General features: G+C 36.6%; 1 protein-coding gene and 1 long non-coding RNA gene across 4 annotated transcripts in view; one reads left to right on the top strand and one right to left on the bottom strand.

The window, feature by feature from the left end:
* adamts9 (ADAM metallopeptidase with thrombospondin type 1 motif, 9) overlaps positions 1–23,950 on the bottom strand; it is a 45,719-nt gene continuing 21,769 nt past the window's right edge. Inside the window, exons 26-33 of one of the 2 annotated variants that reach the window (XM_015347263.2) lie at positions 22,204–22,485; positions 18,161–18,322; positions 17,344–17,520; positions 9,641–9,808; positions 4,418–4,594; positions 1,530–1,700; positions 248–412; positions 1–85 (exon numbers count right to left, since the gene is read on the bottom strand). In XM_015347263.2, the coding sequence (XP_015202749.1) occupies positions 347–412; positions 1,530–1,700; positions 4,418–4,594; positions 9,641–9,808; positions 17,344–17,520; positions 18,161–18,322; positions 22,204–22,485 (1,203 nt within the window). In that variant the 3' untranslated portion in view covers positions 1–85; positions 248–346. Of the gene's footprint in view, positions 86–247; positions 413–1,529; positions 1,701–4,417; positions 4,595–9,640; positions 9,809–17,008; positions 17,521–18,160; positions 18,323–22,203; positions 22,486–23,950 lie in introns of those variants that run through there. The other variant, XM_069189341.1, reaches the window with a different exon arrangement.
* Positions 4,522–22,381, top strand: LOC107077376 (uncharacterized). Of its 2 annotated transcripts, XR_001478423.2 has the most exons (7): positions 4,522–4,611; positions 5,863–5,927; positions 7,986–8,078; positions 15,794–16,004; positions 18,279–18,349; positions 19,265–19,472; positions 22,214–22,381. It is a non-coding gene; the product is annotated as an uncharacterized lncRNA (long non-coding RNA). The 2 variants fall into 2 exon arrangements; XR_011189473.1 differs by lacking the exon at positions 15,794–16,004.

Genomic DNA, 23,950 nt, shown 5'->3' on the forward strand with positions numbered 1-23,950 from the left:
CATATTCGTAATGGTCCTTTCCACTGTGGACTTCACTGCACGACACCAGCCTTCTCTGGTACCCCTGTCCACAGCTCACAGAACACTAGAAAAATGTAGAGTGGCACATTAATTCCACAGTTCCCTCAATGTGGGGGAGATACACGACAGATGAAAGTCAAAATGATACCCCATCATCTTTTTACTGTTTAAACAATGGATGTCTCTGTTTCTGTTGTGAAACAAGTATTCAGTTTCATGTCCTTACCTAATCAACATTGCAATAAGCTTTTCAGAGCAAATGCAGCACAGAAAATAACACACTTCTGCCCTCTTCGTCACTCTGTCTCCTCCAATCTCCAGTCTGTTATATTTCTTCTCCTTCTCTCCACTCTGCTGCTGCCTCAAGAACCCCTGTGGTGGAGCCTGGTTGCTGCAAACACCATGAAAGTGTTTCTCTGATCTGCATTTTCTGTTATTTTATACCTTCCTTTGAAAGGCAACTAGCAGTCACCATTAGATCTTAATTCAGTAGATCAGAATTTAGCAAAATCATTTTGTAGTATGTATAGATTTCTGTGACATGTTTAAAAGCAGGATACTTATCATGTGGCTCTGTAGAAAATAAATATGTGTTATAAACTGGGATTATGAGAGATATGTGAAAATGTGACATTGCAAGGATCGCTGTGCTGTGCTGGTGTTTAACTTTTCTCCCAACATGTCCCTTTCCCTTACGTGACTCTTAATGCAAAAGAGGTGGTCATTCGCGCTGTATCTACTGGAGTTATAAATGCTTGAGCTCTAGAGATGAAGGTAGGAAGGAAAGCATGCTGGTGCCTCCTGCTTAGCTCCCTGGAGGGCCTTCAGCAAGAAACTTGCTTCAAAACTACACCGAACTGCCTTCTGTGACTTCTTGATTTCCTACAATTTCTTGTCATAATTCAAAACAGAGACTAACATCCTCAATTTGATTGCAATATAGGAAGGGTATTTTTTCTCTTAACATATATTTACTTTAGCTGCAACCCTCTTGGTTTGAGGGATGACAATCTGGTCAAGGGCTGAATAAGGTTGGTGGAACCTTCCTACGAATAACTAAAGTGTTGCGGTGTGGGAGATGCAGATATGGACATTGGAAGACTGTTAACTGGCCCAGAGTCTCTTTCAATTGCCAACTCCTTAAGGTTGTGAATAGGAGGTACAGTAAATGGGTTTATTCAAACCTTAATCAGATAAATTAAACAACTCTCCCAGGTGAAGAGCTGTTTAGAATTTGAACTCCAATTTTAAAAAAATGTTGTAGTCAGGATCACTAAACACTGCAAACACTTTCAGACTATTTCAGTTAACTACTGTAGAAAATACAATTTTTAATGCAAATCTTGTTTATATGCAAGTGAATAAAAGCATCGACTATAAATTAATTATAATATTTCAAAACATCTTGAATGCCTGTCCACGTTTCATGCACAGAATACATTTTACCATTAGCTCAAGACCATAAATTTCACTTGGAAACACATTAAAGCATTGTTGAGATTACCCACCTCAGACCACTCCCCAGTAATCCAGATGTACTCGCAGGGGTGTGTGTTACAGGTTTTAATGTCCAGAGGCTTCGCTTGTGAACTGCAGTGCATGTCGTGTGCCTCCTCTTCAGCCTGATCTACACAGAACACTTGTCGTCGTCTGCTTCCAGAGCCACAGCTTTTACTGCACTGCAAGAGAACCACAGGGTAAATGGATCAACAAGGTTTCTAATCCCTCTCTGTCTGCCTAAATTATCTGATAAGAGTACAGATGTTTTCTTATCTGTTTCTTGAGGCCACAACCATTCAAACCATAATGTGATAAAATACTGAAGAGATAGATTTCATATATAAATCCTAAAATTCTATAGATTTCTGCCTTGTTTTACAGGCCCAGATTTTGTCATTGTTACATACAGCCCTAATCCTAAATCAGGGGATTTAGGTATATAGATTAAATAAAACAGAAAAAAGGCTAGTTAAGAGTGAATTGGAGCAGTCCAGTGATATATTATTTCAGTGCACTGGTTGCATAATATACAAAAGACATCTCTTCAATTTAAAAAGAGGTACAGCACAAATACTTGTTGTTTCTTTTGTTTAACCCTTTTCCTCCTGTTGGGAGTTGTAAACCCTAACAATAGAAAGCATCTGCAGTCCCATCAAGCCTGAAGCCCAGATTCTAAGCCCAGAGTTCATCTCCCAAAGAGCCAGATGTGCATTGCGCACCACTAAAAAAACTAATCTAGACAACATTCAAGGTGCACATTCTAGAAGGTCTTCCTTTGTATGAATAATAAAGGAACTTTTTGCTTAGTTTCATCACACAAAAATAAAACATTTTTCTCATCAAACTCTTGTTCATCGCTGAATCACACTCATCACCCATGTAAAATGTATAAATCTGATAATGTTATGTATCTAATCCTATTAACATCAAAATATCCACAGTAGTTACATTCAGCATGGGTGCAGAGAGACTTGTTGGGACAAGTTTACAACAAGGAAAACTATTCTGAGCTACTGTATTTTTCTATTAAAGGAAGCATTTAATATACTGTATGAGCATTTACTTTTTTACACTAAAACAAAAATGTGGACCATAAAGGGTTAAAGTCAAAGTCTGATCTATGTCTGATCTCTGAATTTCCCTTTCTATATCACAACTGCACGTCATTGATGACATCTGTGGTGCATAGTTAGCTAAGGTATAAAGAACATTTACTTTATTACATGCACTTTACATGAAACTAAAATTCCAAATTAAACCTCATTTATAATGTCAAAACAGACTCCAGAGGCATAAACGCTTTGCGTCAGTAGCACTTAACACTTACAGTAAACTACAGCCAGACTGCTTATACTCAAGCTGTTCAGTAGTACTTTAAAGCACCAGTTTTTCTGACATTCCAATATGTGTTATCATTGTTTAAATGTCCTCAGGTTTAATGTAAGTTGTACAACTAGGGTTTGTGAGTTGTTAAGAATTGGGATTTACTTACACTGGAGTTTAGTTCAGTATGTAAAATGGACTCTAAATCTTGTTAATGGCAGACCCAGTTAACTTTGAATTGATATTATTTCACAACACAACATCGGGTATTTGTCTTTGTTGTTCTTTCCCCATATGATTTGTAATATATTTTAAGACTCCAAACAAAAAGTTCTCCTATCTCTGTTTAAATTATCCCAGTGCAGTGCAGTTAGCAAGCATCGACTTATAACTAAGAATTATAACCAAACAATTAATTATGTTTGTTGTGCAAATATTTTGAAACATTAAGACTTTTTTTTCTGAAGAAAGCAGAGCACATCTAGCGTATATCTGCACTGCATCACAGCTGCTGCTGCCTCAGTAAAGAGTAATTAACAGGCAAGAATGCAATAACCTGTTTCTTGGAATCACGTCTGTCAATGCTGTAATTTTTCAGAACCTTGTGCAGCGAGGAGTCTTTCAAACCTTTAGCAAAGCAACATGACCCATCTAACATCAGCAACAGAAAGGGGTTCTATAATTACCTCCAGCTGTTGAACGTAGTAATGAGGGCATGGAAATGGTATTTCGAAGCAGGTTTTTGGACTAATTAGACTTTTTTTTATAAGTACTGTAATTTCATGCTGTTCTGTGACCTAGTTTTAGGATTTCCTGCACAGTTTTCCTCCAAAAGCAATTTCAATAAAACCTTTTGTGAAAGAATTTTTGGATTTTGTTTTATAAATATACCATTTTTCAATGTTTAAGCTGTACTCAGCAATAAAGCTTCTTTAAAACTTGAGCTCACTCTAGCCCTGCCCATTACAGCAATATAAATACAACTGAATCAAATTTTAAAAATGGAATTATATTGTAGTAATTTAGCATATCCAAATATTTTTGTAACTGAATATTTCAATTAAAAAGTGCAAATGCTAACGTAAAATGTATGGCTGTATTACATACCTGTATAGGCGGAAATTTATTCTGACAGGTTTCAATATCTATGCGTAGATTAATACTTAACAATTCCTTTGCTAAAATAAAGAGCAATATTACTGCATGCCTGAATAAAGTTTATGCCCATTTTGCACAGATTTATAAAAATGAAATTTAACACTTTATGTCAATCAAGTACCTCTTTGCAGTCTGACATTACCATGAATGAAGAGTTAAATTGATTGCAAGAAAAAAAAACTGTCATCTGATTTCCATCACGAGCAGACCACCCTCCCCCCTCAATAGAGCTGCAAAATCTCGAGTTCCCCTGGCTATCTGACAAAACGCAGCCAGCAGCGCTGTGGTCCGAGCTTTTTCAGCTCACACCTCGCCTAATCAGCAACACGACACTGCTGTGCGTCAGGAAACCACAGGGGCTTTGTGCTTCTGAGGAGCGCATGATCTGTCTCACACACAGAGCTCGCTTACTTACGTCTTCCCACTCCCCCTCCCTCCACCTGTACACAGAGGGGCAGGCGCCGGCCTCGCAAGGCTGAGTGGCCGGTGGCTGGGCAGAAAGGGAGCACTCCGACTCCCGTGAGCTCCTCTGGGTCCCATTCTGGCAGAAAACGTCTCGCTGCTGAACGCCTCTCCCACAGGACACCGAGCACTGCACCAGGAGAAAAGGTAAGACTTCACTGAGCACCCATGCAGAAGGTTGGCACAGCGGGTTCGCTGCACCATCTTTTTCATGGGTATCTCCTGTCGCAAGGGCAGCAGATTCCAAACTCTATTGCAGAATTTGAATTTGGATTTTGGAATATGAATTTATATAGTCGCAGCTGTTCCCTGAAGCTTCCAATTTTTGGGGGGAGAACTGATTGATAATAATGTTCTTGGGAATGTTATTTGTAATATGTTCATTGAGGATATTATTGATGACCATTTAGAATGGTTTGATTGGTCTCTTTCCCCAAGAAATACAGATTCTTTAGGAGGCGGACTGTACTGGGACTGGTTTAAAGAAGCTAAGAAGCTTGCTAAATCTGAAAATTGCATGTCCTTTGTGTTTCTATGTTAACTGTGTTCATGAAAATGCACAGCATATGCAGGGATTGCAAAGTCTGTGAAATATCCAACTATCATTCATCAATTCTAGATATATTGCAAATAAATAAAGCACATATCATGTCCAAAAATCAGTATTTTTTTCTTTAAATGGTTAAAACACTTGCTTTATAAAGTGCACAGTGATCAATACTAGCTGCTTTAATATCTGAAAATCTGTAATACTTAGAGATACTTGGGTGATAAGCATGATAAGTGTGATAAGCTGACAATGTTTTATTTATATATTAATTTGAGAACAAAGTCTAGTTTTTAACTAAAATGTTACTAGACATCACATTGGAAGACAAAGGAGAGAGTATTGAACCACTGTAGACTAATGCACTGCTTCTTCAGAGAGCTTTTGTCCAAACTCACTACATTGTTTTAAAATGACACTTATGCTGAACAAAACTCACTAATATAATGACCACTGAAAGTAAGTTCTTTGATTTGCGAATTAATTTACAAATACCACAGTGAAAAGCTAGTCTCGTCTTTTCTGACAGAGAATAGAAAGGGCGCAGGTAGATCAAAATGAAAAAGAACTGCAGACCATTTCAGTGTTTAAGAAGGGGCCACTTTGAGGTAGCTGGTTTCCCCTGTTTTCCACCTCTTTCAAGATGTCCTCTTGATATACATTACAAACTCTGCCTTCCATACACCTGCGCCCTGGCTAATAAAGAGCAGATTGTCTGGGAGGCACAGGGAGACCATGTGCTGGAGGGCAAACATCCAAACAGAAGTCAGTCTGATCACAGACTAGCACCTGTTGTACTCCGATAGCAATTTGTGTCTTCTTCAAATTAATTTTCTATTTTGTTTTTCCAGCTCTGCCAATGAGGTAAGAAATGTCTTCACCCAGATGAAGAGTCTTCAACACTTAATATATGGCGGTAAGCACTATTTAGACATTATTAGCATTGTTTAGACTATTTACATTTGTTCTATCTCTTGTAATGTCTACTAATGATGTTCTGATGTCATCCAAAGAGATTCCAGAATGAAGGTTACACCTAAACTCTTCATGAGCTTCTTACTATTATACAAGTGAGAATTCTGTAGAATTCCTGGAGGGAATGTATCACTTTACTTTCTTACACTATAAATTCTTATAAATTCACTATAAAGATCTACAAATACTTGTATAGACTATAAATATTTACAATAAATATACCATTTTAAAAGAAATGTATGCACACTTAATTCCTTTTAATCATCATACCACTGAATACTGTATCCACTTATTAAGAAATACAACCTTTCACATGGCACTTGCTTTTCACTAGGTTAGCACAAATCCACATGTACCTGAGTGAACAGTGAGGCAGAAAGAGCCAAGTTGATTAAAACCACGCAGCATTTCATTACTTTTCTGACACTATGAGTAGGGGAGGCAGTGCTGGCGTGTTTCCATCATTAATATTTGTGAAATGAAAGAGGAACACCGTGAAATACTATCATCCCACCCCTCTGTCAAAAGCCTGCAATGATCAAAAGGGCAATTAAAGGAGGAAACTACACACAAGCCCAGATACACGTAGGAGCAACAGAATGCTCTGTTAGGACAACAAGAGTGAAATGAAGTTAGATAAGGGCTGCTAACATCTGGGAAACATCACTCAGTCTCAAAACAAACAGCACAAGTAAACGTGTATAAATAATAGGCAAATAAAGGATGTAGACTTTTTAACTACACAAATTTATATTCTCACCCATCCTAATTAAGTATGAATTCTGTTAAATGTTTCTGAAGGCTTGCAAATATGTTAGCAATGTAAATCTTGTAACCAATGTATTAGATGTTAAAGTGATATATTATACTTACAAGTTATATACTTTCAAGTAATCTGTATACAAATTAAAATGATTTTCCCTCAATAATTATTAATTGTATACAGTCATCACTTACAGAAGTAACATGTAACTGTAATGTTTTTTTTTAAATGTAACATTTTACAGCATTGTGAATAATACAACACCACATTGGTATTTTTGAGATACTGTAAATAGCAATCAACAGATATGCTTCAGTCTATCAAAAACAAAAATGTTTCCTCTTTAGAAATTATGCACATTCCTACAGCAACAACAACTTCTCCATGACATTTTCAGAAAATTACATTACATAGAAAAGCCTGTGCGACATGCTACAGAATATTAAAAGTTTAAGTATCAGAAGGAGGCCGGCAAAAAGAATTTCACTACTGAGTATCTCCAATATAATGATGTTTTTAATCTCTTTCCAGATAAATCTGTAGTTCAGGGTAAAAGATTTCAGTGTTTCAGTGGGAGAGGCACTAAGAGCAGTGAGGTATTATAGTCCTCCTTCACATCAATCTGTTAAAGTGATCTTTTTTGTTAGCACTCTAAATTCCAAACTCTGTTCCTTTTCAAATGATTAGCAGAAAGAACAACATTTAATATTTCATTATTAAGTCCTAAATGCAAAAAACAGTCCATTGTTTAAGTAAACAGATCCACGTGTGTTACAGTTTGCAAGATGTAACAATGTAGGAGTTACAATGAAGGTAGCAATGAGTGCAAGATGCAAGTGAAAATACTCTTGAAGAAAGCAATGTTATTTCTTTTAACCAAAAGTCATGATGACATTGTGATACCAATTTCTTTTAAAGAGCCAATAGTTTGTTTTTTTTTCAATGTTTTCACTGGCAACTTAATGCCAGCAAAAGCAAGCTTTTCAAGATTTTGTGATTAGTAAACTAGGGTGCAGCTGTTAATCAAACTCTGTTAAATTCTAAATATATGTTACTGTTTGACTGACTCTTTTAATGAAATGCTGCTCTTATGAACTAGGTTTACAATTTGCAGCTTGCAGCCTGGCAAAAGATTTTCACTTAGTCATTTGTTTAACTGGCAGTGTTTCTCCAACTTGCAACACACCAATTACTACTAATCACTTTCCACCTCTCTTCTGATTTATTTCATTACAGTGCTCAAGACAATGTCTTCAGTCAAGAAAGCTGTTTAAGCACAGAGAAAAATCCCTTTCTCCTAAAACAGCTGCATGTTGGGCAAAACACATGGTAAAAACTAAAGTAGTTTTCTGGAGCATTCCATTAGATTTCTAATCAACATAAATAAGATATAATACACTGCTTTAGTGGAATCACCATTTTATAAATAACACAGCATAATGCCTTCAGTGTATTACAAAATTTTGCCTTTATATTTTCTTTCATTTAGACATATGACAGAAAACTCTCTAATACCTTTTAATTTTATTGTTCGTGCAAGTTACTGCCCTGGTACAGCACATCCACAACCAAATCAGTCAATGCAGAAAAATGTGCTATGAATTTGATGATGAGATGTTTTAAATAGACTTACTTTGAGATAGCATTTTTCCCTACAAGCCTTCCTAACATATTACCGAAAAACCCGCTGAGCTGAAGTACTGAAACTTGCCCTGCAGTGTCACCACTAGAAATTTAATTTTCAACATCTGATGTTTTCTGGAGGTCTGCTACCCCATATCAGGAGTAGGTTTTCGTGAGCCACAACAGCTCACTTAAGATAACCATCAAAGGTATAACCTACAGATGGTCTGGATCCAGACAGAACACTAGAAAGGTACCTGGGTCCAGATGTTTGTCACATGTAAGGAATACTGTCTGGTCTGACATGGTAAGTGGATTCTTTCTGGCAGGACACACTAAAGAGCTTATGACAGATGTTTCCTATTCTATGCTCTGCAAGCTGTTGACAGTATTTAACCTCATTGAGGCCCCGAAGAAAGGAAACCAACAGGCCTGCTACCCCAGTAAGCTTCGACCACAGATTTCTAAGGCAAAGAGAAGAGACGATGACTTGAGATATCCAAGTGCTTTAACATTCACCAATTATGAATACATCAACATAAACCACATACAGCATGAAGAAAGATGTCTTACAGCTGCTGAACATGACAAAAAACAGAATTGTTCCATATGGGACAGAACACTATATAAAACAAAACAGGTCCGTCTTGAGACTTGCATGTATAAAGTCTTTAGAACACTATCGCTAGCATGCACACAAAAAGGAAGAGAAAGTTATTTTTTCATGCCATTTACTTTAGATGCATCACATCATCTTACTTTTAAAAACTTGCTTTAAATATAATGCAATGAAGGCAATGCCATATACAGTGACAAGGTATGTACAATACAAGTGTTGCAAACGTGTTGGAAGTTTCACCACAATGATAATGAGGTCATATAGAACTAAGTATAACCAGAAAAAAGCACCAAACACACCCAAGAGCCATTCAACCATTTAGAATGTTCTTAAGGTTATTTAATAAGAAACCTTAAAATGGTGTTACACAACGCATTAACTCAGACAGTCAGAACAGGAAAATATAGACATACAGAGTGCAGATCAAAAACATCCGGGTGCAGACATGTCTGTTTATTTCAATCCAATAAAGCTATGTCTTTATGACTGTAAGCTACAACATAAGAAGCCATGGAACACAATAATTTTAAAGAATGATAAAATTGTGTGTTTTTTAATGGAATCACTCAATCTTCTGAGCAGAAGTGCAAGATTATAGGAAATGCATGCTCAAGATTGGATGGAAGAACAAGTAAAAGTTGGACGTTACCTGTCCCCAGCTTCCTGCTTTCCATTTTGGGCATCTTCCCCCTCTGCACCTCCTCTGCTTGCTTGGCTTGGCCAGGTGTTCACAGCTCTCATCTGGCATGGGCTTCCCAGACTTGCTTATGCAAGTAACCCTGCGGAATTTGTATCCTTTTCCACAAGACACAGAGCACTGAGAAGAGAGGTTTGAAGAGTCCTATTAGTGGGCTCCATGAAGCGTGTGCATTTGCTTTTAAGATTTAATTTGATTTCAAATGCGTGTGCATTTGAGGCAAATAAAACTTTTCTTCTAGAGAACAGTTCAAGTTATTCATACAGTCAACTGCCATCTACAGTACTTCCCACTCAATTACTGTGCCACAGTAAACAGTATGACAGATTGTAGTTTGAAAGCTATGCAATCAATAATGCATGCAGGAAAATGTATCTATTTTGAAAAACATTTTATGGTTAAAATAACAGTATATTATATTTAATTTTAAAATAACAGATTTTTAAAATACATTTCAAAATAACAGTAGGTAGCAAACCATTGTACAGTAATCACACAATACTATTCTAAAGTAAGGAGCTCTTCAGGCCAACAACACACAGATTTCTCTAACTATACTCTGCATTTGTATTAAAATGATCTGGGAATCTGTACTGCTGATCTTTTATGTAGTAAAAATGTTGTCTAAGTAGTATGTACAGAGATATAAGAGGTATGTGGAAAAATATTTTTGTACAGTATGCACAAAGAGGTTTATTAAATAGTTTGTGGTTTGCTGAGACAATATAGTTTCACAAATGTAATTATGCAAGTTCATGACTTAAGGAACAATAATACACTATCATAGCTACCAATGTCTTGCATGTCTGTGGGCTAGATGGTTCAACAAGTCTCTCTCCACACAGCATTGCCAGAAGGAATCAACACTAAGAATAAATCAGCAGGTAATGTAATTGAAAGCTTTGTTGTAAGCCAACCAGCTGCAACCTTTTTCCAGCAGGTTCACTAAACCTCTCGAAAGCCTAACTCCTCCTGACAAGCAGACACTGGACAGCCCCACTTTGATTTTGCATGTCAAGTTTTCAGTTAAGATCTGAGAATCCAAGCTGGATTGCAGCCGAGACAAGGATTCAACATGACAGATCCTCGCTGAACAAGTGTATTACCCAGTATGGTGCCCTCAGTGAATACTGTGCACTTCTCTAACTGAAACTTCACGTAACCCATTAAATGGTATATTGTAAAAGGACAAATTGTAACCTTTTACCCTTAGCACTCACATCATAGTATTTTCTTACACATTCCTGACACGTTAAAAACAACAAACAAGAAGCACAACATCTGTGCACTAACAATTATAACAGTTAAGAGCAGTTATTATTTAATTATGCTTGTAAAAAAAACTGAGTTATGCAGCGTTTTTAGTACCACTGTTGCCAGCTTATCAGATTCAACTCCAACAATTATTCCAAAGGTAATTAACACAAGGCTGTTTCTTTGACATATGAATATTAAGAAAAGGTCTGATGGAGATAGTGTATCTTTCAATTATTTTGTAATAAGAAACAAGACATATAAAGATATTTTCCCAAAAAATTATTTTTGTTTCAAAGATGGCATTTTTTCCAATATTGATACAGAATTAATTGGACATAATTCCATTTTCAAGTCACTCTTCTCTTGAGTATATACAGTAGGTAACGTGCTTATAGCTCTAAATGAACTATACTAATTTAATTACAGCAGATCCTGATTTATGCAGATAAAGAAAATAAACGCTTTTCAACATTCTGAAGCTTTGCTTATAAATCTGACCAGGCTAAGGCATGCAGTGTCTAAATAAGAAAAAAACAATTTTAATGTGTGAAAGACTTTTAAGAAACACATTATATCCAGTTCAAACATCCTAAAGCCCTTTAAGTCTTCCAATTTCACACAGATGTGTTCCACATGCAGGAACAAACAGCATGAAAGGGCAGTTCAGTCACTGCTAGTGATTTACGTACTAAAAGACATGGCTGAAGGTTTGACCTATATAATCCTCTTTTTTTGAAGACACAGCTGGAAGAATCAGCTTCTTTGTGGCAAACCAACATGTGACCAAGAAGTTGTATTTATATATTAAACTGTATTTTAGGAATATTTATTTATGCTATTTACAAAACATTATATGACTTCATAACGATGTAGCTATCAGCACAGTCAGGAAAAGATACACATATATAAACATACATGTGTACGAGCATATATATATATATGTGGGTGCATGGTACAGTGGCCTCTCAGCTCCAACTTTCTTGGTTTGATTATGTGGTGGGGTTTGCGTGTTCTCCTGGTATTCATACAGGTTTTCTCTGGGCTCTGCAGTGTTTTCCCACCTCCTCGAAGGTGGCTGGCTTGGATTGATTGGCTACTCTAAATTGTCGCTTTCACCAGGACCTTGTGCCCTTGCAATGGACTGGCCTCTTGTCCAGAGAGAAGACGATGTGCACGCACTCAAGCTCTGTGCCTTCAACTTGCAGTGACCCCTCGCCAGGGATAAGTGGCTTAATAATGATGGATGGATAGATGGGTAGGAAAACAGGGTTGTTACAGAAATTACCTTTGGAAAATTGTTTCTAAAGAATGTATTTCCCTAGTCAGAATGAGAACAAATGAAGAATCTACTGCAAGACCTGCAAAACTGGCTTTCAAGTATTAAACCACATTGCAATAGTACCGGATATGTGTTCTAGTAAAAATGCATGTCACATACCCAGCTGTTAAGTTACAGTTACAGTACACCCAGCCTGTCGCTGTCTTGGTAATTAACCGCAAGCTATGTGCTGTTTTTAATTTAATCCTCACATCTTCATATTTTAACACTGTGGATTGTCAATTCATATACTGTACTTGACAATGGCAATTACAAAAGGGAGCATACTAGGAACATATATAACAAATAGAATACCCCGAATTTGAATCTCAAATAATCATTCATCATTACTGAAATACTGTGCTGTTTAATAAGGGAGTATAATACAAATGTAATCAAAAACATTTTGAGAAAACATAAACTAAAAGTATTTAGTGGCCAAATGGGTATGCAATTTGAGATACAGTTTGGCTTTAGCAATCTTAGTCCTGAGGAGTGGGGGGATCAGTACTTTTTACTTGCACCTGTACAAAGTAGGTCGAGACAAATGCTTTGTCCTCTTTTTCATTAATGTTAGCGAAACCCAGTCAATAAAAAGTGTAACAAAGAGAAAAGTGTCTTTTTGGATACTCCAGATCTTACAAATCTCTCATCCTTTATCGAAACACCTCTTGATTATTTCATTCTACTTAAATTGTAACATATTTTAAAATGGAGTTTATATGACGTTAAATGAATGATGAAAACTGTTGTGAAATTATAGCAATACCCAGATCATCATTTACAGCAAACAGCTGAAAAGGACAATTAAAGATTTTTTTTAAGGAGCAAACAGAAAACGGGGCTCAAATGTTCTCAAGAATTCCCCATTTCCACAAGAGATAACAACGAACAAACAAAAGAAGTATAGGACAGTTTAATTGTCAAAATATAAATCCAAGTTTACATTTTTCCTTTGGAAATAATATTTACACTTCAGTACAAATAATTTTGGTAGTTTAAACAACTCAAAGCAGAACTTAAAATGATTTTCATATACACTTTAGTCAAACTCTACTTTACACAGAAATTATTCAATTTGCTAGTTGCACTGTAGCACTTTATTCTGATAAAGTTATTCTGATCTGATTCCTTTCAGTGCTCATTTAATCCACCTGACCTGAATACAACAGCAATTCTAAAACCAAAATCAAGAAGAGATGAGTGTGGAAAGACCCATTCCATGCAGTCCCTCCAAGCTAATTAAATATGTCTTGATGGGGCTCCTCAGGGATGTTGAAACACCAAAACCTCCAAAACCAAAAGTCAGCTCAAATGAAGGTTTGGGAGAAAGTTCAAGCCTTTGCTATTCCCAAAACACCCTGTTAAAGTTTTTTTGAAAAATGTTTATTTTCTAAGACATCCAGCATTCAAGAACACAGGCTGTTGAGCAGCTGTCTTTTGTACCCAGGATAAACAAGGCTTAGACAATCATTCATTGAAGATGGAAAGCAAGTCTCAGGGGAACCTGCAGATTTATTCCTGATGAGCTTGCCAAGCAAACTACCTAAGTTGTTTAGTATGGTGTGAGCAACTGGCCCACCAGTTTGCCTACAATGACCCATGATAATGAGATCCATGACAAGCCTGTTTTCAACAGACTGAAGTAAACTGCTACAGAAAACAGGGAAAAGCCAAATGACTGAATAATTAATTAAGTCCATGTGTTTGTGCAGTCTGATATTTTACTGTTATAAACAGTTATCATAAATCAGTTAACTCAGAACACTGCAGTTTGAAATAATTACCTACACAGTCCCAAATTAAGAAATACAAACACACACACCAGGATATTGTGACAATCCCTGTAAAATATCCCTGTTAATGTGATAAATATTTGCTCTGAACAAATGTGTGCTTTTCTGCATTAAAAATAGAAGAGGCAGGCTGGGTTGTAAAGATAGCATTTATATCAATATAAATAGATATAAAAGCCTATTTCTCAAGCTTGATCTGTTCAAAAAACAACATAATCAAGCATCAAAGCCATAGAAGTTATTGTAAGTATATTTAGTTTTACATACATTTATCAAGCACTTTTTAAAATAGTGTCTTCTAATTAAATCTAAATATTATAAGAACATTTTGGGGATGTCAGAATATCCGTATGTCTGTATGTTATTTGTCCCATGAGCTACTAATGTCACCATAGGGACTGTAGAAATATAGCTGCATTAGTCCGAACCAGCAAATTGCAGTAAAGCCCAGTTATAGCAGCATACAGGCCCAGTATAGTACTGAGGTATGGCAAAGCATGGCAAAAATGGAACTAAATTCTTGCACAGTACAGTCAGTGTACAGCATAAACATTATAAAACCACAGGGAACCTGCAATAACAGCAAGCACACATTCATAATAGTGTAGTCAAATATATATGCTGCCCCTCTCCTCAGTGTCAACACAACCTCGGTAAACAGCCATGTAGTAACAAAATTATTAAACATTTTCCAGACAAGAGTTTGAGAGTTCTGTTCATTTTTTACAACAAAGACTTTTAAGATGCGACATGGAATAGGTTAGTTGGTGTGACATTTTTTATATACGGCGTTAAACGCAAAGCAAATTAGTAATCAAAAGACAAGTTATAGTAGAAAAGAAGAAAAGGCTTGATATACCACATTATAACATGTGTTTATTACTATTAATGCAAACTAATAAAAAATACCATTTATATTTACTGTTCACAGTTTGTGTTACATAAATTATTCTGCACTTCGCAACACCCACAGATTTTGTGGAGAAAAGGAGGGGAAACATTTTACATGCTCAGGAAGAAGACCTTCAAATCTACTGTCTGTAGTGTCTTCGCCTAGCCTTCAGATTACTTACAAACAATCCACTATCAGCTTTTAAAGTGAAACAAAATGGAGATTCTCCTCTTAAAGGTGTTAACTTTGAATCAACACTTTTTTAAAACGTGTTAGGCAATACTCTATTCTCCTCAAGAAAATAATACATAGAATTAAGTAACCAAAATGAAAAGAAACTGGATTATCATTCTACACCAATGTATAAAGGCAGGTGCATGGCATTTTCTTTAACAATAACAAACAAAGAAACTTTTAGATAACATTTCTAATTTTCTTTAATTGTTACCTTTTTGGCATTAAACAATTGTAATTAAGCAGTATTTATATAAAAATGTAAATATTAACATTAGAGGCATTGTACTGAAGTAAAAAATAAATACACATAATTACATAAATATACAAAAAGTTCACAAGACTGAAACAATTAAGCTAATACTGCAATTTGATTTAAATTATCTTAAAATGCTGTAAAGACAATAATTAACTTATAATTAAGTGTAACATTCCAAGTGATTGGTTAGTTACTCCAGAGAGTCAGCTAATCATCTTAACCAGTCTCGTGCCCGTTAGAAAGAAAGAAGGGCAATGTTATTTGATAATGAGGTAGACGTAAAAGTCTGGCTTAGGAATGTGTTATCAGAAATAAAATAATGTGTCCCTTGTAATTCTTTTCATTGCAGGTGTTGGAACTTTGCAAGGAATTTTCTTGTAAAGCTAAAACATTTTACTGAGAAGAAAAAAACTTCATGAGAAAACCTTCACAATATATTTTAAAATCTTAATTTCATGACAAAGCTTGTCTGAACTGCCTTTAAATTTAACATTTATGCCACTCTGAAAGGAAACTAAACATTTAAGATAAACAGCAGAATCAGCAAATCTATACAGCAGGTAAGGCTTTCAAACGCAGGAGCGCATGAATTTTAAATAGTAAAAATGGTCACATAAAATAGCACCAACATAACCTTAAAATCAGTTGCAAGTCTTCAATTTGTGATTTCTCCCTTGTTGTGAAGAAGCACCATTAAGATGATATAAATTAATGGCTAATTAATGTTTTTTGTTTGGTGAGGTATAGCAATGAACATTTTCACGTGGATAGAGTTGCTTTGGTTACACTCACAGAAGTTATTTACAAATGAAAACAGAAAATCTAAAATGCTATTCATATACAACACCTTCTGCATAAAGTGCTTTAGCATATAATGGATATGCCAATGTTTTCATTAATCTTCTACTCCTACTCCACGCAAGATGACCTGATAAAGACACTTGCAGCATAACATCATTCCTTTACAGTGCCAAAGTGAAAAGATAGAGACAAAAACCAGTTCATACTCCAGTCAGCACTAAAATGCAATGCTAAGATAAGTCCTCAGACAATGAAATTCAAATTTAACTTATCAAGGTGTTCCAGTACACATATTAGTACATATTAGATGGATATAAACATCTCTGGAAAAGCTGAAAAAAATATATCTCTTCTGAATGTAGCCTGCTCACATTTTTCTAACAGAAGAAAGCGATTGCTTCCTCACTTGAAATATACCAAAGAAATATTGAGTTGTATCTGTTTCAAGTTCAGTAAACAAATTTATCAGTAGAAATGATAAAGGTTCCGACATTTCAAAGTAAGAATTTTTAACTTGTTTGCTGTGATAAAAAAAAACATAATCCTGATATACAAACAAATATAAAATAGAATATTACATGTACACAATAATCAGGTACAAGCACACTGATATAATTTTGTTGCAGATTAACTGCATTGGTCTTCATATTGTAAAGTACCGTATATACACAAGTTAAGAAAATGCTTAATAAATTATTAAAAAAATATTATTTTTCTTTGATTTCTTTTGATCAAGAAAATTAATACTGATTCTTAATTATAGAAGAACATTAACACAAACAACAGGAAATTTCTGCATAGGGGTCACTTAAATATATATACATACGTTGTAGCTTATAGCATACAGGTCTCCTGGTATGTTATCAGTGTGCTTTGCATACTACACAGCATTATTATTCTAAATGTACAACTTAATATGATGAATGCTGCTGCACGCTTAAAGGTTTAACTGTGAACTGTATCCCTGGAGAGGAAATGGATAGTCTAGCTTTATGAATAAACTTCTCTGCAAAATGAGTATTTTCTCAAGGTTGTGGAGAGTGTAAACTCCATACAATAAAAGCCATCCTATAAAAGCACAAATATTCATGACCGTACCAAACTCCAAGGGTTGGTGTTCCAGTGTGGGTCGGAGGGACAGGCTTGAGTATTGCACTGCTCCCGATCTGGTGGTTTGTCCAGAATCTCACAGCTCAGGTCATTGAAACGTTCGCCATTGGGCCGCTGACACACCACAAGCCTGGTCTTTATTCCCCCACCACAGGTCTTGGTACACTAGACAGAGGAGCACACACACTTTTGAATACAATCTCTACCCTTCACGCAGCACAAATCCAACCTCATCCTGCCTCTTTAAGGACAAAGCACAGTGTATGATAAAGCCTGAAAGCAAGGATGCAGTAGTTACAGCATTTAAGAAAACACGTTGGGCTAACATGTTATAATGTAATTTCTGCTATAAATCATTGCACAAATAACTGTAGGAAGGACATTAGCAAAACAAGTAAATTAGGCACCCACCATCAATTTATATACATTAATTTACATAATTATACAAGTCTGACAAAGAATCTTTATTTACAAGGTAAGACAAATGAAAATAATTTTCCACTGACATTGACAACATGGGAAGATGTCAAGTTCAAGAGTACCACAGTGACCCCCCTTGGGATTTTAACCCACAACCTCCAACTTTCAAATTCAGAGCCCTAACCTCTACTCCACATTGATGCGTCTGATTTTATAAAAACAGACTTGCCTCCACTAGGGAGCAAAATGAGCTTGAAGACAGCACAATGCCACTTTTTCATTCTTTCCATGTAATAACACTCTTATATAGCACACATTGTAGCTGCTAATCAATGCTAATAGAGATTAGATCTCATACAATTCCTGTTGTAAACAAAAACCTTACCTCTCCCCAGTTACCATAAGCCCACTGCGGACAGGGGCCAGATTCACATGATCGCTGCTCTATGGGTTTCGTTGTACCATCACAGTTCACAGCTGCGTACCCATTCTCATCCTGACAGACAACAACACGGCGCTGGAATCCTCCTGCGCAAGTACTTGAACACTGTTGTAAGAAATGGCATTGGGTGAGGTGAGTACAGCACATGGATGATTTTTACAATGTATTAGTAATAAATCTGTAATATTAAAGACATTTATTACTATTGGAAGAATTGAACATCGAGTGTTTGAAAATTAAGGAGAAACAGACATTCACCAATGAAATGTAGCAACATTATGGGGAGCTCACTGTAACAGTATGAACAGAGCAAAGCAGGCACAGATAGCATGTACTGAATACACTGAAATCAAACAATCCTAAAGTGAGAGGTCTCTCAAAGAAAGTAAACCAACTTAATATTTTCCTGTTAGAAGGAACATGACTTTAAAACTAAACACCTAAATTATTATAACATTAAAGTTTCCCAACAAATGCATGTGTGCAGCAAAAAAGAAAACACAGTATATATGGAGAATTTAGCCGAATGATAACACCTTGAAGTTTTCCCAAAGATCTTCATATATAGAAAAACCCAACAGTCTATGACAGACATCAATAGGTCAAAGGAGACACATTTAATGTGATTCATATGTTAGAATTTGAGCAGATAAGTATTTTTATTGTTTAGTCTTATTACTCCTAGGGATAAGAAAATACTTAAGTGATATAGGATTAAATGTGTGCTCGGTGTGATGTATTGCAATTAAAAACACAATAAAAACACAATAATAAAAATCTGTAAAAATTTCCATTGAAAAAGACATGATTTTAATCACTGCAAGAACAGTGAAAGGTATGATTGTGTCCCACATGAGCAAAGAACATCAGCTGGCTGCTATCTGCATGACTGAAGGCAGCCTGTCTGTGACAGGCGAGTGAGACAATCTGCTTCAACAACCAGCAGGCTGGTTCTGTGAAGGACAATCCACATCACAGAAGGGAAAAGGTACCTATACTGTTCAGGAATATCACTTTTGGCTGACTAATCTCTGTAATTGTCTTCAGACTGCGGTGGCTCGATAAAATCCAACAAGAAATAATCCACTCATGAGAGGAAGGACTGTAGGATTCCCCCTTTGCATGAGAAGGAGCCATATACTCAGAGGTCTACGGGAGTAAAAATGTTGACCACAGAGAAACAAACCATATTCTTCAGGCCAGTGTACATCTGAGATTCTGTAACTCACAAATGAATACCACGGCATTTGTCAAGGTGAGAATATGTGGTGAATGTTATTATTGCTGCTGTGTTTGTTTAGCTAGCAAGACAGGATCTTATCAATACAAGAATACTTTAGTCCAGGCTGATAGTAACCTTACAGCTCAGTGATACAGGAACAAAGTCCTTTTGCTCACAGATTTCCTTACAGAACAATATAAGAACACACAGAACAGGGATTAAGCTTTTTTAATGACTACCAGAACTTCTGTGGGACCAACTTAGCAGTGCCATCAAGAGGAGACAGCTGTGATTGGCCATGGTTGACCAACTGGTTGCAACTGCACAGGATGAGGGAAAACTTCCCACAGCAGTCTACCCATAGGCTGATCAGGCATATGCATCACCACTACCAGAACTGTATTATTCCTCGGGGGTGTCAGACCTGACAACTGAACTTAAACAGCACCTGAAATGTTTTCATTTTGACAGTGTGCCAAAAACAATGCATTTGTGTTCACATGTTCTTAGATGTTTATATTCCAAATCCATCCACCCATTATCTTGAAGCAGCTCACTCTGGAAAGGGTAACGGCAACCCAGGGCCTTCCCTGAAGGTATAAAAGTTTGGAATGAGAGCACATGACTTCTCTCCCATGAATGGGACACATGTCCATCACAAGATGAAAGAGAAAAAAAAATCAGAAAAGTCAATTAAACCATGTCTTTGGGAGGTGAGAGGAAAATGAAGGACCCAGAGAAGACCCAGAGTTTTAATTGAATCCAGGACCAAAGAGCTGTTAAGCAGAAGTTCTAACTGCTATGCCACTGTGCCAACCCTCCATTAAAAATATATGGATTTAATCAAAAGCTCTTGGTATTGTGATTCTGCTTTGTTATACTAAAAATGAAAGTGAAAAACAACTTAAGCTTTAAGTAGAAAAACAAGCACTCCACTGTCCATGTGTCAACCCTCTATGGCATACGTGTTTTTCAGCTTTGGACAAAAAGAAGCCCATTTTAGAAGTGACTTTTAAAGCACCTCTCACTTAAAACAGACAGAAAAATAAGACTGATGGAGAGCAAATAGCTTGTATTTTTGATTGTTAAAAATGCTGGACCACGGGGAAGTAAAATGTGTTGAATGATGAGAAATGAGATGTGATCAGGGACCCATTTGCCTTGTGTCTGCAGTATATAAGATGAGAAAAAGGAGGACAAAGTGGATGCTCATCTGCATAGTAAAAATATTAACAGAAAGCATTCAGAAAGAGAACAGAAAGGGTTGAGGTTTATTGACCAATCTTTGCAAAGCCTTTGAAGAAGTCCGTATGGGAAGGCGGAATAACAAGGAATCATCAATTTAGATGTACAAAAAGCATTTGAGGAATCTCAGTACAAAAGATTAGTCTTAGAGCTCCAATCAGCGGGGGGCCTGTTACGTGCATGTTGATAGATACAGAAGCAAAGAGTAATTGCGAAGGAGCAACTGCTGCAAGGTATACGGTAATGAGAGGGTAAGGCTGAGGCTAGAACTCAAAACCCCTTCTTTTTGTTCAAAGGCTCTCATGTAGTATGAAGTACAGTTAGTAAATGCATTACAGCAGGAGAGCAGACTGCAGCAGAGGAAGAGAAGAAAGTTGGTCAGACGACATATAAACAGAAAATCTAATTCAAACCAGGTACTACTGTGAGCAAGAACCCCTGTCAGTTACTGTTCCCATCAGCCTTTTTTTTATTATTGTGTAAAAAAATAAAAAAAACTTATCTTATTTTAGGGACTACTGTATTCAAAACTGTATTGATTTGAAGGAATAAACTAATATTTATGCCAAATTCTTACATCAAGATATATTTCAATGTATGCTTAACTATAAGGTTTGGATAGTGTCAGTTATGGCTTCCTGCTGGATTGCATGAACAATTATGTAGAAATCAATAGTTGGGCTCCCATTTGGCTACCAGGATGCACTTGGTAAATCTTGCCTGGTTTATTTGACCATGTCTCGCTCAGGAGTTCCACTGGGTTCTGTGATGGGATCTTAATTTAGTATTTACATGCTGCCTCTTTGCCATCATCATTTGCTTTTGGTTTCACCTTTAAGCTGATGAAACTCACATTTCAGCACTTTACAACTTTGTCTGGTATTAAGATATGGAGGCAGCAACTTTAACAAGATACAGACTGGCTCTTAAGGAAAATTAGAGTGGATTGTAATCTGACTCGTTAGGTACTGTTTATTTTGAAGATTTATAGAAGAGTATTTATACTCTGCCTTACTCTACCAGTGTGCAACACTACATTTGTGAAACTCACTGCCTCGATCAATTAGGTTGAGACAGACTAGGTGACTCAATATTTTTGAAACGCACTTAAAAGACCCATCTTTTCAATATTTAGGTGTATTTTTCTTTTTTTACTTTGGGTATGTGTAATTCATGTTGGGAGTTTTAAGTTTCTTGCATCTGACAATTGTGCAAAATCAAATGTAAAATGACACTCAAAATCTCATTAATAGTGGTTATGCTCAATCCTTTACAAGCCTCTCAACACAAGGCCAGACCTCAGTTTCCATAGGCTTCAGTGAACTGAGAGTACATGATTTGACCAATGATTGTATTTATCCATAACAGCTGTGCTGACTTAGTAATCAGGGTAAACTATTTTACTCAAGGATATAACAGCAGGGATTGAACCAATGACTCTGGCTACAGTTCCAGACCCTAAGCACTGCTCCAAACCTCCCTGTGTTGTTCCTGTAGTTATTAATCAACGGTGACTTACTGCTCCCCAGGGTCCTGTTCTCCACTGGTGAGATCCGTGGATATGCATTCGACCAGCATTGCGAATAGAATTCCCTGGTGATGAAGCCTTAATGCGGGAGTCTGGATTGGTGGGAAATTTCCCTTGGTCACTGGAGCGTGTAGGACACTGGGGCATGGCACAGTCCTGCTCCACAGCTGGACGGTCGTCTGGATCACACTCACTCACGTCCACAACCTGATCACTGAAGTTCACGCAAACTACTTGTCTCGTCGCCTTCCCTTGACCACAAGTCACAGAGCACTAGAAGAATACACAAAGAAGAATCAGACTGAAAAAATATTCGAAAACATTAGAGGACTGCAGCTCAATAAAAACCCCAGAGATGATTATATTTAAAATAATATCTTGTTGCAAGAAAACAACAAGGTCAATGCTTTTGGACACAGATCTTACAGAGTCTTACTGTGCACCTGGAGTCTCCGTCTCTGAAGAAAGAACTCAGATTGCACTGAAAGTAACTTGATTATGAAAGTCAAGTACAGCTACAGAGCCATCTGAGTGCTCGTGGGGTCAGCTTATACTTGTTCTACAGCCCTGAGTTTTAGAATTCTACTTAACCACCACCAACATCAGTTTGCTGTACAATACAGACAGCAAATGCATAAATACAAGACAACATCTTTTAAATAACAAATGCAAACACACTTCTGATAATTCAAAATAAAAAGTACAGATTACTCTGCATTCAACTTGAATGGCTTCACACAGCCAGAGCCAGTAATGTCAAGGCAAAGGATTTCACTATCTGTTCCAAAATATGCAACAAACACTCCTCTTCAAGGCCAATAGTGTACACACACGTGCAATGTAACAAACATTACTAACTGTATTACAGTTTAATATAAACTGAATAACTGTACTATTCAGTAAATGTTCATTAAATTAAATAACTTGCCAAACAGGGGAATTTGAAGTATAATATTTTTTAAATCTCAACAGATGTGAAATTAACACTTATCTGTGATTTGGTCTGGCAGACGGGGTCTCTTACGGCAGAGTAAGAAGAGCTCAGCTGGATGAAACCGAGCCAAAGCTGTTAACTACAACTTTCAAATTAATGGCCAACAGACTAGGATCATGAGGCGATTCTAGCTAGAGAGTGAGGCTCTCAATGCTGCCTACGGAAGTACGTAGCACATGGCATTTGCATCTCATCTTGGTTTTGTTCTTGGCCTGGTTCTCTGTTTAGTGGCTAATGACAGACTGGAGATGACTTTACAGGCTCAATGACGGTTTTATTCCCCTTGCATCTTGCATGTGCATAGTTGATAATTCAAAACAAGCTGTGTTCCTTCATATGAAATAATTTGTGAGCTAACTGTAAATTTCTATACCTACTTTATACCAGCTATACCAACATGTGCTCAGAATTCGACCTGTTTGTGCCTTCACTTCAAAATTTGCTAAAGGCTTTGTTAGTTTCTCCATGTAAATGGCATTTATGTCTGTATTACTTTCCACGCTAAGTGCATGTACTTAATTTTAATCAAGAATGAAATGCTGAAACTCCTGTCTCTGCCAGTCTGTTGTCTCTAAATAAATGGCTTCCTGCTTTACTGAAACCTGCATTAGATTTTGAGTGAAATAAAACAGGAATAAGAATGAAAGTCTTCCCCACAGACCCTGCAGCAGATTGCTTCAATCTGTGACCACAGAATCTGATTTTCTCTAGATTTCTAAATCTGATTAAAAACATGTGTACACA

This window comes from Lepisosteus oculatus, chromosome 4 (genome assembly GCF_040954835.1).
Source record: "Lepisosteus oculatus isolate fLepOcu1 chromosome 4, fLepOcu1.hap2, whole genome shotgun sequence".
In the NCBI taxonomy this organism is placed as follows: Eukaryota; Metazoa; Chordata; class Actinopteri; order Semionotiformes; family Lepisosteidae; genus Lepisosteus; species Lepisosteus oculatus.